General features: G+C 32.5%; 1 protein-coding gene across 1 annotated transcript; it reads right to left on the bottom strand.

The window, feature by feature from the left end:
• Window positions 1–7,811: 7,811 nt before the first annotated feature.
• LOC114759563 (uncharacterized) lies at window positions 7,812–13,021 on the bottom strand. Its single transcript, XM_028948760.1, has 7 exons — window positions 12,670–13,021; window positions 12,320–12,469; window positions 11,616–11,831; window positions 10,503–10,624; window positions 10,160–10,323; window positions 9,073–9,227; window positions 7,812–8,169 (listed from the first exon to the last, which is right to left on the bottom strand). The coding sequence occupies exons 1-7, from the start codon at window positions 12,877–12,879 to the stop codon at window positions 8,071–8,073; spliced, it is 1,116 nt and encodes a 371-aa protein (XP_028804593.1). The 5' UTR covers window positions 12,880–13,021; the 3' UTR covers window positions 7,812–8,070.
• Between the last annotated feature and the right edge of the window lie 3,979 nt (window positions 13,022–17,000).

Raw genomic sequence — 17,000 nt, 5'->3', positions numbered from 1 at the left:
TTAACAAACCTATAGAAAAAAATGAGTTTGCGTTTTATGTTTTAATTATATTTTCATAAGTTCCCTTCTATTTAAGGCAACCAAATTTAATTTTGTTTCTATATTTTATTAGCAAGTTATCATCAATGTTGCTTCATATGAAAGAAATTTTGATGTATATGGTGAATGATATTTTGAAGTTATGTGGTATGTCTTTATCCCTGCATCTACATCTCTCTCCTTGATTCCCCTAGCTCTCTTATTCTCCCTCCATTCTTCTCTATTTTTGCAACCCCCCATTGTCTTTCTCTATGTTTTCTATTCCTTTCATCCAAATTATCTCTGTTCTGCATTAAATCTGAGTGTGTGTGAGTGTGTTACATTAGTTTGGTATCAAAGCTTAAACTCTTACGCTACTAGGATACTCAATTGTAGAAAAAGCTAGAAACACTTACCAAAGATCCCCCCCAACACTCTATTCACCTTGGCAAACCCATAAACCCTTAGTTTTATACATCAAATCACAAAAACTAACAATAGCACTATGTGTGCAAAGAGAAATCTGGCTAGACCTCTAAATTTTGAGATCATTTGCCTATACACACATCCACACGAGCCCATGAAGCTCTTACCCATGGGTTTCATATGCCCCACATGCTGCCATAATTCAACCACACCCCATTTGCATAGGACTTTGAGAATTTGATTTTCTGTATTTTATAAGCTATTTTGTGAGGTTATTTTCATTCCATCCCATCCAAGATAGAAGAATCATCAATTAAAAGCTTCATTTAGGGTAAAATTGAAATTTTAGATGAAGGCAACTTGAAAATCTTTCATCTTTAGGTTCCTAGAAAAATCCCAAAGGTCATGCTATTCAATTTTAGTTATGGGTTTAAGAGGATACCCATGTAGGTGGTGTCAACATAAATATGGCACCACGCATTAGCATATTTAACATTGATAATAGTAATGAAAGCTATCGATGATGTGAAGATGATGTGTAACAAAATGTGTACATGAATCTTTGACAGTATAAGTATTTCAGTCAACAGTGATGAGTATGTTGATTGTAAGCATGATGAGTATCCTAAGTATACTCATGGTAGGCAATATGAATATACTAATCGATATGAGTGCACTAAGCATCAACAATATGAGCATACAAACTGTCATCATAAATATGCCAAATCTTATCGACAAGAGGAAGAAGTTAATGAGCAAAGTGACGATGATTCATGGGAAGAGCAATGCACAATAATGATATATTACATTTATCAAAGATGGAATCAAGAATGTGATGAATGGAATCAATGGCATGATGCCTGGATGAATGCTCTTTAGTAATTGACATAGGCAACCAACAATACAATCATCACAATGTCAAGATCAAATCAAATAGATGAAAAGGCATCAAGTAACTAACAAAGGTGTAAGCCCCTTCCTCATATCCAAATGTGATAGCTTTTATAGAGCCTATTTAACACAGTGATATGGCCCTACCAGTATCTTGCTCACAACTCATTCTAACATATACTCTAGTAGTTAAAGCAAATAAGGATTCTAGTCATCTTGTCAGTCACAAGAAAAAAAAATCTCTTAATGATCAAGTATTATTCCTACTACACCGATGAAACTATCAACATGTCTTTTTTTTTTGGGGGTAAATGTCATCATGTCATATTGTGACCATCAAATATCAAATTCATCATCTATCCACCCCATTGCAAGCTAGATTATCAAGGGTCATCCCACTATCTATTAGGTTTCTCTATGAGTATCTTGTCTATTGTAAAGGTTTTAAAAATATTAACAATGAATTTGATAAAGAAAAGGCAAGAGAACGAGGCTAAATTGGAAGAAATCTCTATAAAATATGAAGGTAGGAATCTTTGATTAATTCAAGATTTCAAATCGGCAACCAACAGGCCTTAAAGATTTATCATATTAAATATCTTAACAAAACAGAGCATATTGTTTTTCTATTTAATGATAACTTCTACAACTACCTCATTCATTGTAAAGGTTTTTCAAATCAGCACAATTAGAATGTTGCTCTTTGTAGTGTACTCCTCTGGTCCTATTTATGAAACACTTCCAACATGTTTCACACAGACCAAGAAAAATCTTAAACTGCATTAACTCTTTATTAAAATATAGCAACTTTTCAACTTTATCACCTTTCAAAAAAAATAACCATCTACACTATAATAAATGAAGGACAATATAGTACATTCATGGTAAAAATTTAATGAAATGACTTATAAATAGGATTAAAAAAAACTTCTCTCTCTGCCCTATAAATAGGACCAGAGGAGTATCATTTTTCACTATCTTGTTTATTGAAAAGGATTCTTGGATTATATACTATTTAGAGAAATTTCCAACATTATGTTCTATTTGAGTTATATCATCAACTTTATTTTTGGAGGAAAGTTCCTTTAAAGAGGGCAAAAATGATGAAATAAAAGAATGATGAAATATATATATATATATAAATATATTATGAGGAAACCAATAGGAAAAAATGACTTTACTTGTTGTGTTTTAATTATATTTTTGTAAGCTTCCTTCTAATTAAGAAAACCAAATCTGATTTTGCTTCTATTACTACTACAAATATATGATGCCTAATATATGATAGTTAAAACACAGGACCATTAAATATGGTGAGGTAGAGATCATGCAAGTAAGTACGTGACAATTAAAACACAAGACCAACAATATGGTGAGGTAGAGATCTTTCGAACAAGTATATGAGAGTTATAAAAGAAACTATCAAGTATTCTTAACAAATATTTTATGGTTAGTGTTACAATTTATTTATTAATACAAATAGGAAATACTTCATTAAAGTATTTATTAACCCTCTTTTTGAGCTAGTTTCTTTGTCTCTATGCCCTACACCTCAAGCACCTCTCAAAGTTAGAAACTGAGTAGTGTTACAATTTTCTTCCAATTTTTATAATTGTCCTCTCTTCCTGCAATATTAACTCTATGACCACATCTTCAAAGAATAGTATATTTAGGTGGTCTTGAAGCTTGGCTTTTATATGTCCCCAAAAGATGTCATTTGGCATCACTAAAAGTAGCATCCAACTCCATGTTTCATCACCAAAGTTAATGCCATACAACTTAATGAAGTTGCACATATTGAACATTCCACAGATAATTTAATAAGATTATTAGGGTCTCGATTATTCTTCATACTAAAGTCATAAAATGCCTTAAAGCTGGTGCGAATATCTTAATCATCCAAAGAGCAAACCTTGGTGACTAACTTGGTGTACTTCAATCTCATTTTTAAGGAATCAGTTACCTCGACAACATTGAATTAGTCCATTTATTGATCATTCTCAGTGACCTTGCTGCTATCATTGTTATAATTTTCAACTTCCTCTTGTCCTTTCTCTTCTTCTTCCTTCTCTTGCTCCTTCTCCTTGTTGTTGTTGTCATCCTCCCTATACACCCTGCTACATGTGTCCATATCTATCATCTATCTGACTTCGATCCCTTCATTGAATAGCTCTTCTCCATCCTTTGCCATTGCCATCACACTTATCAATGATATATTAGACTCGTCATCAATCGTGGGACTAGAGTACCCCTTTGGTTCAAAGTCATCTTGCCTTCTCATTAGATCGAGCCAATGCCTGTATTCTGCCCTGATGATAACATCCTGAGTTACATGAGAAAGCTTATATCCTTATCTAATGTACTATTCTACAGGAGCCTATTTATTATTTTCATGAAGTTTGACTTCTAGTCCATCCTCATCTTCCTCATCTATCTACGTGGTTAAGTCAGCAAGAGGAGTTTGAGGGTGTCTAACCCTCATTTGACCATCATTCTTCGAAGCTCAAGCAACTTTCCATGAGGAGAGCAAAACAATCTCTATCGATGTTGAGTGGGAATCTTTGTCTGGACTTTCCTCCATCAGCCATTCTATGGTTTCATTTATTAGTCTCTATCGCTACCTGGTTATATCATCCTACACCTTCGGGCCACGTCCTATGTATGGATGTCCTCTTGGCTCTTTTAATATACAGTTTGAATTACTCTAAATAGTTATTTTTCTCAATTGAGTAATTATTTGAACCAATCTTATAACTAGGGGTTCTATCACTATCACTTGCTGACATCTTTAAAATTAATTCCAAGTTGCATCATAGACTATTCTAAGGGGCGAATGCAACTAAGTCACATATTCTGTGTTTTCTAAAGCAAAAGGTTATTTTTCAAAGTTTGCCATAACTTTTGCTCTAATACAAAAAATATAATACCTTACTTCTAGAACTCATCCCTATATTTCCACAACAATAGGAAAGCCGTAGAAGCTTGTATGAGACAAAAACATGAACTTTCAAAACCTTTTCTTAAAACGCAACATTTTTTGAAATTCTAAAAAATGACAATCATCTTTCTAAAATCATAACTAATTGTAGAAAAATATTTTCAACATATTTAAAGTCTCATTTTAGAGCTTGAAGAGTCCTCTACAAGGAGAAAATAATAAAGACTTTCATTGGCTCAATTGGTATAGTTTATTATTTTTCCTAAATCACAATGTTCAGTCAAATAGTATTATTTTTCATGGGTGCTATAGATGTCTTAATCTATTTATTCTTAGCTCATTGAAATGCTACATATGTCCAGTATTTCATATAAAATTTCCCAAGCAAAAATGTCCCATTTACTACGCCAAATATAATGATAAACATACAGTACCCAGATTTGGAATGCCGAAACAATACTTAACTTGGAAACATCTAACATAGATTCTTGGTCACCTAATGCCGAAATCATAATCCGGAGATAAATCTTACATGCAAAGTGTTAATTTATGGTTACAACCATCCCAAAAATATCTTATACGAATAAATACAAATATGTTAACATAGCCTTCAAAATAAACATATGCATGCATCAACAATAACAAAGGAGATAATAAAGCTTCCATCCCTTGGCCACATTCTTTCCTTTCTCCATGGATTAATGTGGTTCTAAACTATTGAAGATTAGAGGTGAGATTTGGGAAAATCTCAGTAGCACAAACTCATCATATACACATACATGTTCAACATTGTATATGAATATAACAATACCGAACTTGTATACATAAGCATATATGTTCTTGCATAAGCATCTACACAAGGCAATAATGCATACATAAGCAAATAAACATATAAATACTTCATCATGCTTTCATCTTGGCAAGCTAAACAATATCATAATATTCAAACAATGCTTAAAATATAAGCGGGTTAAGTAACTACCTTAAAGCTTTAAGACTCCTTGCAGCACTACCCTTCAAGAGACCAACCAAGAGTTTCCAAGAACACTCAAGATCACTCAGAAGACTTCACTTCCTTCTCTCTTTCTCGTGTGTGGCGAAAATAGGGGGTGTGTGTGAGTAGATGTGCTATTTATAGTGGTAATTAGGGTTTGCATTAAAACAATCCACCTCGTTTCTTAGCAAATTCATGAAGCCTTTCCTTTGGCGAATCCATGAGCTTCTCTTTTCTTGCAAGTCTCACACTACCTCACCCCCAAGCCTTGACACTCCTATGATCCACTCATCTTTTTTCCTTTCTTCATGAGTCCCTAGGTCCCATATGGACAACCTACCAGGGGAGAGAGAGTTCTGATAGTTTCAGTGAAAATTAAATATGTTCTGATATATGCCTATACTTAATAAGAGTAGTTTGAGAGAATAGAAATTAATATAATATTAAATTTTAGTATAGTTAATAAGGATAATATTAAAAATCACATAAATTTTATGACAAATTAATTATATAAAACAATGTTCAAAGGTCGGATGTGTTGTATGTTGCAAGGAATTCACCTTGCCAGCTAAGCTAATCAAATTCAACATTTCTAGCTGCTAAATCAAATGGGATATTAATACCGAACTTATGAAAATATATGAAATAATCCATGTTTAATGTATATGAATTAATTACCAATGCAAATTCAATTTGTTTTCATAGCAATTTGATTTGAATAACATATAATCATATCCTGAATTTATTATATTTTATATATAAAACCAAATGTTGAAGGCATAATCCATATTGTATTTAAATAGTATGCTTCGACATCATCTTGATGGTGTGGCTTCTGTAAGGAAACCACATTACCATGTAATCGACAATTCTAACATCTCTTTGAAATGTGATATTAATGCACAATTTACGAAATAATTTAAATAATCTATATTCAATCTAGTTTAAGATAATTACTACTATTAAAATTGAAATACCATTTTCATAGTAATTTGATTTGATTTGAATCATCTGTAATCATATCCTTGATTTAATTAATTAATTCGACCGTTATCATTTCATTCTATAAATGCCCCTCAATTAGTCATCCACAGCATCGAGGGGCTAAGACAAATTTTCACTGAATTCCCATACATCACAACAAATACTTCCACATTCTTAATTGTAATTTCACGATTCTTGTGATGTGGTTTCGTTAATCCTAAATGTACAAGTAGATAACAAATTTCAGTCAATAAAAAAGAAATAGATAATTAATATATATTAAATAAGTTAGCTAAGTCATTTATTTGTTACAAAATTAATTGTTTTCTAAAATACTCTTGTGATTATTATATTAAAACTATCTCCATTGATGAAAACCCTTTGAATATATACAATTAGCAAGGATAATTTCGAGAAAAAATTGTAAATTTAGAGACAAAGTGAGTTGGGATCTTATATTTATAATCAAAATTAATTCCCTTGGTAGCTTTTACATTTAAGACAAAAAGTTATCCTCGTGCTTGGTGCATGGGAGCATGAAATTCCCTCCTTGCAGAAACATGAGCATGAAAGGGTGTGAGGATGTGCTCTAGCTCAGCAAAAGTATCACGGAAGAGGATAAAGCCCTCATTGTTGGCATTTGTTGGGGAATTTGGAAAGGAAGGTGTAACTGAATGTTTGGTGGAGTTGATGTTGATGCTAAAAGAACAGTTGATATGGCTGCATGTTAGTATGGGAAGTTTGGGGTGCAAAAGCTGCTAATATAGGGAAAGGGTGCAAGAGGAGGGGCGGAGGTGTGGGAAGGAAGTTAAGATGGGAAGCACCAGAGGAGGGAACTGTGAAGATCAATGCTAATGGGGTATTTTCTGAGCATTTGAAGTGTGCTGGTGTGAGTATTGTATGTAGAAGCAACGCATGTTTGTTTTTGGGAGGTCTTGGGAATAGAGTGGAGTTACTGCAGCTTTTGATGCTGAATGTATTGCTCTGAAAGAAGACTTGATGCTTTGCAGCAGATTCCATATGCAAAAATGATGTATAGAGATTGATTGTGAAGCACTCTTCAAGTGTTTGGTTGTTAGTTCTGCAGGAGTAGAATGCATCTAATGTGGTGTTGAAGGATGTACTATTGCTAGCTGGGGAAAGGCCGGAGTGGAGTTCTCCTTGGTTGGTCGCCAAGGAAATAGTGCTGCTGATTTCCTAGCAGCTGTAGGAAGTAGGGAAACGTTGGTGGTAGTTAACAGCTCCTACCCCCTTAGTTGATATTTTGATGGCTGACTCTTCTGATAGTAGGAAGAATATTGGGGTTTTTGCAGAAGGGCATGCTGATCATGTTGGTGCTGGCTTAATTTCTTCGTTTACTCTGTTGCTTTATTTGTTTTTATAGGCTGTTATGCTAGGTTTCTTTGATTTCCTTTTCTCCTTAGGTTGTATCCTAGGTGTTTGTTTTCTTTGTTGACCGTGAGTGTAGTCTTTTTCGGATAATCAATAAAACAGATTCTTTTTTGTTAAAAAAATTAGCTTTTACATTTAGGATGGATTTAGGACGGATGGAGTAAGTGATTGCCAAAAAGGAATCGTGAGACTTGCCATTTCTTCTATGAACTTAAGTAGGTGCAAACATTGATTAGGAACAACTGCAAATATTACAAACATATACCCATATTTTCACACACTTTTACAGGTAGAACCCAGATGAACTACAGACCGTCCAGATATAATTTCCCTCGTATACAAGCATTTAACCTAGACTGTCCAGATATAAATTTCCCTTACACTTCCCCTAAGGAAAGTTATAAAGGGCACATGTTGCTTGGTCATCTTATGAACCAGTTCTGCTTAACTGCACCTTGGATGTGCTTTCAAAGATCTTATCAGCATTTCCAACCTCAAAGCCATCCCTTCTATGATACTCTTTTACCTGTTCAAGTCATACGAACAAGCATTAATGATATTATCCCTAATTATCTCTAACTAGATCAGTAGAAATGATACTTCACCAGGATTTGAACCTCGGTCCTTGGCTGATCAAACTCAAAAATTAAAAAAAAACAAAAAACAAAAAACAAAAACAAAAAAATAGCAAGACTAAAATGCATTGACAGTTGAAAACATAGTGACTTTCGAAAACCAAGAGTTCAGTTATAAATATTAGTAGCACGGTTATAAATTATATGAAACCTCATTTTCAATATGTTTTTTTATGTTAAGTGACTTCAAAATTCAGAAGCTTAGCTGAAATCATAAACTAGGCAATTGACAATGATGAAAACTCGGTTATTTGCAACTAAGCTTCTGATATTTACAATTGAGTTTTCTCTTTTATCTAGTTAAGCTTCCGGTTTTAGAAATCATCATACTTATGACCAAGTATGGGCACTTTAGTCCAGCCATATTTTTCTTTTCATCAGCCAAGGACCTTGGTCCTTCTCTGCTCTAAAACAAGATTTTCCTCTGGATTAGCCATTTAGCTTGCATAGTATAAACATTAAAGTGTTTTGAAAAGAATAGTTACTGAATGGTTTTGATTTTAAGGCATTTTATGGCACTAACATTTGAACCCTGGACACAATTGTCCGGTTACTAACGTCTCATCATGGAGACTAACTTTGCTAGTGAATGATTTGATTTTTATAATATAATAATATATTGATATGATGTCACATCAATAAACAGCAAACTTTTATGTAATATATTCATTCAAATCATCAGGGTCAACAATTGATCTCAAGCCAAGAGCTTGATTAAACTTTCAGATTATAAAAACTTCCATAGAAAGTATAAGCCCGGAAATTTAGATTCAGTGGGAAAGAATGATGTTTACCTCTGAGTCAGGCAAATTTCTGTATTGGGGAAGTACAAGGCGCTCAGCAAATTCGATGTAAGAGCGAGGAACAGATTTGGTTATACCATCAGAGAACTGGAAATCGGTTGAATCAGCCACAGTTGAGCTTTGCAAGAGAAGACCGTCAGGGCTCACTGGGGATTGAACAAATATTAAGTCGTATCATATGATCCTTCTTAGCAATGAAGAATAAATTGCAATAATCTACAGGATTTTGATATTCAGTACTTTTATGCTGCATCTGATGCATGGGAAACAAATTTGAGGAAAGGGAAAAATGTGAGGGAAAGACGACAAAGTGACTTTCTTAGAAAGTGTGTTTCCCATGTATAAAGGAGAGAGTTTCCTCATTTGCATTCCCATTTTATACCAAACGGACCTTGAAGTTAGCATGGCCATTACTTGTCTTGTGAATTAGAAAATCATGCTCCGCATACATATATAGTTCGTTCAATTCTGAATCACCATTCAGTGAGTGCAATCAAGGAGCAAAATGATAAGCAAATGAATCAAGAAACATAATGTTTGCTCAACTCTGGAACAGTCAAATGAAAAACACGTAATAAAGCCAATGATGATTTCGTCAAGCTGGGTTCCTTTGAATTTAGTTAATGATAGAAAAGCAGTATAGATGTCCCAGGACAAAAAGCTGCAAAACCAAACAACTTCATGAAACTTCAGGGAAGAAAAATTCAGACGATTTATATCCAGGTTTTATCTTCTTCTTTTTTTTTCCCTCCTTGTCATGTTATTATCCTTTTATTTCAATCCATTTTACATAAGAGTGACATCGTTCCAGGATTAAATTTCCTTTCCTAGCATTTAGTCATGATCAGTAAGATTTATTCCATTATAACAAGGCACGAAAATACCACCTAATTTTATCCCAACAACAAAAAAATAGCAGGCTCAAACAAGAGAAGGCGACACTTTTGCACCCTTGTTTTCAGTTTTCACATCTCAATGAAAACCAGACCATATTGCCTGTTAATTCATAATAAATGCTGAAATGATTAGTAAAATCTAGGAGACTCTAGCATACCCAGTAACAAATTAAGGTACAAACCTTTCAGGACTCCTCCTTCAGAATTCAATCTGAGATTGTTATCCTCAATAAACTGGTTCAGATCCTTTATATTTCTCAAATGTGACTTCAGTCGATGAGTGGAAATAGTAACATGGTTCAGGGCATATCCATTGACTAGGGTCCATGCAGCATACTCGCTTTCGCTGTGCATAAAAACCATAAATTACTTAGAAAGCTTCCCAAAAAAGACACAGGTTCAATCACCTCATTTATTCAGAATATGTTATCCGTATCACAGATGCAAAGATTGCAGAATGATTTAGCATTGAAGTTGATTTATTGTTCACAACATTCTCCATTGTATATTGAGAATATCAAATACCTTGCCAATGTTTGAAATTCAGAATACGAGGGCTTGTCCCATGCTAAAACTCCAAGAGAACTCGCTAAAGCCGCATACTTGTGTCCGTTACCACAAGTACTGGTATATCTTGTGATTATTTCCTGAAAATTTATTCCAACATGAATTAAACATGCTTTAGCGATTGGAGTGAAAAGTATAGGTCATAGGTGCCATCTTGCAAGCAAGTTCCAGCAAATTGTAATACTTCAGATATGAACTTCAGAAATATAACATAGCATAATGCAGATCACAATGCAGCCACTCATAATACATCTCGATTTTAAAAGATACTAAAGTGATATGATAAAGTGCATATTAGTGTATCTAATCTTTGTTTCACCAAGTACACAAAAGATAGTGCTCTTAACCACACAGAACACATAAGGATTCATTTCCTTAAAATTACAATCAGGATTTTTATAATTACAAAGCTGTTTTAGCCACATGACTTCATGGGATGCAACCCTAGCTCAGAACCATATCAGATACGCTGCAGTTACAAGAATAAGCACATATAATGCATCAAGAGGAAGAGAAAAAGAAATACTGGGTTACAAGAAGGGAAGCACATCGTATCTAGAGTCACTTTCTTTTCTATCGTTTTCTCTTCAAATGTATGACTGGAGATAATCCAATTTGATCTCAAGACACAATTCCACAAGCACAGCCATCAACTTGCTTATGTCATAAAACACAACCTTTACAATTGAGATGGATAAAACAATAACATCCCTCGTCTTTTTCGCTCAAATTGAATAAACAACCGTTAAGAGTTTAACACAAATAAATGATAATTTTTTCAAGATACTCTGCAAGATGGAAAGATTTATACGTGAATTTAATACCATTAAGGAATGAATAATGAGTACATTGCAACTGGAAGAAGAAGAAGAAGGGGAAAAAAAACAAGAAGCTAATCTGCTGTTCGACTTTGCCAAGAAAGAGAAAAGACATACTACAAAAGGCCTAGCAGGAATAAACCATAAACAAGAAAGCGCATCATACTTTAATGACTGGGGAAACTATCATGTAATACTAAAAGCAAAAAAATGAAAAGGGGACAGCAATTGATGAGTGTTCTCGGGAACAAACCTGAGCTTGTGGACTCATCTGGTCTACAAGTAACTCTGAAATGAAAACTCTTGGCAAAGGCCCATAAATACCACTGCCACTTCCAGGAAATGAGTTTCTAGGAGGAGAAAACCACAGTGCTTTCAGCTTTTTAACTGGAAACCTCAGCTCCTCCTGAGGTGTATAGCCATAATCCAGAAAAAAACTAGCCATCGAGTCAATGCCATAACCATTCACCTGCAATGTTCCACATTTGCAAGGGCAAGGGGCAAAAACAGAACATTTATCATTCATTTCAAGGAAACTATTACGTAATGCATAAACAAATAAATTAACAAATTGGCAAATTTATATAGGCTGAGCCTGCACACGAATGCCTCTTCAGTCTTTGCACCTGGTGGAGGATATTGGAGGAAGGTCTCCAAATGAAATCTAAATAAGAAAATTTTGTAACCAATGTATTGTTGTTATACTTAGTCCACACAGCAAAAGAATTCAGATCTCTCAAGTAACTAATCGTTGCATAATGCATATAGTGGCGCGTAAGACAGACAGAACAGAAAAATTGGAATGTGAGTAAATAATTGAAATGAGCTCCGTAAAATACACAATAAGTTAGTATCCAAAGCATTACAGCATTAGTATCCAAAGCAGCAAAATACACAATAAGTTACACAAGGACATTGGAGATGGAGTAAACTCGGCAAATTAAGCCAGAAAATTACCCCAAATGTCCTGAATGCCAGATGGTCATAGCATATTTGACTCTTGTCAGCAGATTCAACAAGGTCCAAGATGGCCTTCGCTGTGGGGTTTCTACTCAAATACACTGATTGCATTCCTTCCAAAACGCTCCTGAAAAATGCTTCCCCTCCCTGCAGAGAAATCATATTTGAGAATTCAGAATCCAAAATGTTATCTTTACACGTGATACAATTAAGAATGAAAACTATTATTTTTTTATCATCCAGAGCACAGTAAGTACTTAAAGGTCAGAATCCTCCACATCATCAAGAAGAATCATTTCTTTTTGCAAGGGGAAAAAACACCCGAAATATTGAGCCAAGAAAAAAACCTGAATCGATGATTTCTGAGATCCATCATCTGATCGAGCACTCGAAGACATGCAGAGATATCGGTGTTGCTTGACTGAGACCGGAATATCGAGAAAAGATGATTTCTTGATAGAAACAATATTATGGGGTTTGAATGGCGAGAAGCAAAAGAGAGCGGAGGGCTTGCCAGGGCATCTGATAGGGGATAACATGGTGGTGGAAATCCTCATTGGCTCCCAGGATTTCCTGTTTGGTTACTCAGAAAACTCTAACCAACGATTCCAGAAAAAGCCAATGCTTTGCGTCTCGCCTGAGAATCCTCTGCTTTGCATTTGCATGCGTCTTATGTTTTGTTCCAGCTGCTACCCAGCTGACCAAGCCTTGCGTGGCTTCTCGGTTTGTCATTATCCAAAAAGATATATGGAAAAATAATAATAATAAGGGGAAATCACAAATAAAGACCCTCAAATTAGCAAAATCACTCTATGGTCACCTGAATATGCCAAATTACCATGAGGGACCCGGTCTCAAATTGTAATTATGAAATCATGGCCAAATTACCAAAATACCCCTCTTTAATTTTTTTTTTTTAAGGAAGCCACTGCCTCACCGAATTCGGCCCCGGTGCCGGAGCTCCGGCGGCCGCTTCAGGCCACTGTCCGGAGCTCCGCCGCCGGAGCGACGGCGGCCGCTTCCGGCGGCCTTCCTTTGTTTTTTTTTTTTTTGCAACTTTTTTTTTTCAATAGTGGGGGAAGTGAGGTTGGGGGGATTTGATCCCCCAACCTAATGCTTCCCAAAATAAGGAATGACCATTGAGCCAACAAATTTTTGTTAACATTATAATGCAAAAAAAAATATAAGTTAACTCATTTACTCTTGTTCCAGGTGATAACAACAATACATTTGGAAATAACAAGTTCTGATTGTAAAATAACACGTCTGGAATAAAAATTTAACAATATATTTTTTTATAACAATAAATTTTGTTGCAGGCAATAACAACAATACATTTAAATATAACAAGTTCTGATTATAAAATAACAAGTTTGGGATTAAAATTTAACAACACGTTTTTTTATAACAACACACTTTGTTTCAAGTGATAACAACAATACATTTAAAAATAACAAGTTCTGATTATAAGATAATAAGTCTGGGATTAAAATTTAACAACACGTTTTTTTATAACAATTAATTATTTTATACTTTTAAAAAATAAATTATTTATAACTTATAAAAAATATTTTTAATATATTTATTTCTCTAAAAAATACTTTTTAATCTGTATATCTATACAACTCATTATAAATCAAACTACTTCTTATAAATTATAAAGTATTTATAATAAGGCATTTTTAATCTATTAATCATAGTATAAATTTTATATTATTTCATTCTTTAAATATTAAAAATAGTTTTTATATTTAAAGAATAAAATAGTATTTTTAATTATAAATTAGAGATAAATTTCATTTATAAATTTAAGCAGTCAAAAAGTATTTTTAATCCACAATAAATTGTACTATTTATAATTTATAAGAAGTAGTTTGATTTATAATAAGTTGTATAGATATATAGATTAAAAAAAATTTTAAAAAAAATTAAAAAAGTGTGTTGCCATTTTCCCTAAATTTTATTTATAAATTTGAACAATAAAAAAGTATTTTTAATCTATAAAAAATTATACTTCAAGTTCTGATTATAAATTGGAGATAAAAATTATCTTTTTAGCAAATTAAATAGATTACAAGTACTTTTTATAAGTTATAAATAATTTATTTTCCAAAAGTATAAAATAATTAATTGTTATAAAAAAAAGGTGCTGTTGAATTTTAATTCCAGACTTGTTATTTTATAATCAGAACTTGTTATTTCCAAATGTATTGTTGTTATCACCTGAAACAAAGTGTGTTGCTATAAAAAAACGTGTTGTTAAATTTTAATCCCAGACTTATTATCTTATAATCAGAACTTGTTATTTTTAAATGTATTGTTGTTATCACTTGAAACAAAGTGTGTTGTTATAAAAAAAAAACGTGTTGTTAAATTTTAATTCCAAACTTGTTATTTATAATCAGAACTTGTTATTTTTAAATGTATTGTTGTTATTGCCTGCAACAAAATTTATTGTTATAAAAAAAACATATTGTTAAATTTTTATTCCAGACGTGTTATTTTACAATCAGAACTTGTTATTTCCAAATGTATTGTTGTATCACCTGAACAAAAGTAAATGAGTTAACTTTTTTTTTTTTTTTGCATTATAATGTTAACAAAAATTTGTTGGCTCAATGGTCATTCCTTATTTTGGGAAGCATTAGGTTGGGGGATCAAATCCCCCCAACCTCACTTCCCCCACTATTTAAAAAAAAAAAAAGTTGCAAAAAAAAAAACAAAGGAAGGCCGCCGGAAGCGGCCGCCGGAGGTGGCCAGATTCCGGTGAGGCAGTGGCTTCCTTTAAAAAAAAATTAAAGAGGGGTATTTTGGTAATTTGGCCATGATTTCATAATTACAATTTGAGACCGGGTTCCTCATGGTAATTTGACATATTCAGGTGACCATAGAGTGATTTTGCTAATTCGAGGGTCTTTATTTGTGATTTCCCCTAATAATAATCAACGAGGCCTGCGGTTAAAATGATTAGCGGTTTCATCCTGTACCGGCCTCAAGCCAAAAGTAATCTTGAATGATGTTTTTTTAAGCAACCGTAGTTGTTTGACTTTAATATAAACTTTTGTTCAACTGTTATTTTAATTTTAAATATAAGATCTTAATTTATTTTGTCTCTTATATTTATTTATTTTTTTATGGTAGTCCTTCTAAAAATGTTAGTTCTAACTAATACACTTGATTAACAAAAATATTTTAGAAAAGACAACATCTATTTATTACAAATAACTAATTTAACTTATTTTTTTAATTTACTCAAATTAGCTAACTAATTCTTATATTTAAGACAAGAGGTTGTATAGTAATATTTGAGAATATTTTATTAACATTCAAATTCTCAATATCATCATTTTTTAATTATTTTAGACTTAAAAGACTAGAAATGTACTTTTTAAAATTTAGAGACTAAATTAAAATATTGTATAAAGTTAAAAGACTAAAAATATGCTTTAGTAAAATCAAATGTTTAGTACGGGTGATTTTTATATTTTTTTATTCAACATCAAATTTTCATTATATAAATATGAAATAAAAAATTTCTGTTTGAATATTTTTATTTTTATTTTTCTAACAAACTTTAGGTGGATTTGCTTATATTCATTATGTACATTTTTCCCAATCAAATCTTGCCACGTGTCATTTTTAGCATCAATGATAGTTTAACATAATTTTAAAATGTTATTCATGTGAATTTTTATTATTAAAAGAATTCATATACTGGAGTTTAATTGAAAGAATATATTGTACGTAAGTAAATAGACCAAAGTTTTTTTTTATCTAAACCTTATCCTTATCATCAGTGTTAGACTAGTCCAATTTTTTGAAATATTAATATTTAATAATATTTAATCATAAATTCACATAAAACAAAAAAAAAATATATGATCATTCGTGATTGAAAAACTTAATATAATAGATATAAATAACTTGAGTTACGTTTTTTTAAAATAATTTAATTTTTTTGTCATTTCGTTGATCAATACTAGGTTAAATAATTTAATTTTTTTTGTCATTTCGTTGATCAATACTAAGTTACTAACTATTGGTGGCAAAATAATACTCTTTTATCCTATTTATAAGACACTTCTAACATATTTTGTACAGACTAAGAAAAATCTTAAAATATATTAACTCTTCATTAAAATATAACAATTTTCTAACTTTACCCATATTTAATATATGCACATTTCAAAAGAAATAACCACCTACACTATAATAAATGAAGGACAAAATAATATATTCACATTGAAAATTTAATGAAGTGACTTATAAATAGGACCAAAAAAACTTCTCTCTCTGCCCCATAAATAAGACCTGAGGAGTAATTATTATTGGGACAAATTAATTTTTCTTTTAAACTCGGGAGAAAAAGAGAAGATGAGAGCCGTTATCCATTATACCGTCTTGCCAATTCAGGAGTGATTCAGCGTTTACAATTCATCGTTATCACCCCTTGAAGTCCTGGGAATGTCCAGAACGCAACTTTGACATAGAAGTCGACAAAGACCATGTCCTAATCACTCATTTGAACAATCGTATAGTATTTTTTTTTTGGGGACTTCAAGAGGATTTATTAAAGAATATGTCGATTAAATCCACTCCAAGTGTTCATTTTTTTTAATTAAGTTTTGTCTTTTAATCCATATATTGTTTTGTGCTCCTTTTAAATATGAAAGGAATT

This window comes from Neltuma alba, unplaced genomic scaffold (genome assembly GCF_004799145.2).
Source record: "Neltuma alba isolate B1F8T4 unplaced genomic scaffold, ASM479914v2 tig00010867_pilon, whole genome shotgun sequence".
NCBI lineage: Eukaryota > Viridiplantae > Streptophyta > Magnoliopsida > Fabales > Fabaceae > Neltuma > Neltuma alba.
The sequence above is the reverse complement of the archived record's forward strand: the minus strand, read 5'-3'. Positions and strand labels throughout refer to the sequence as shown.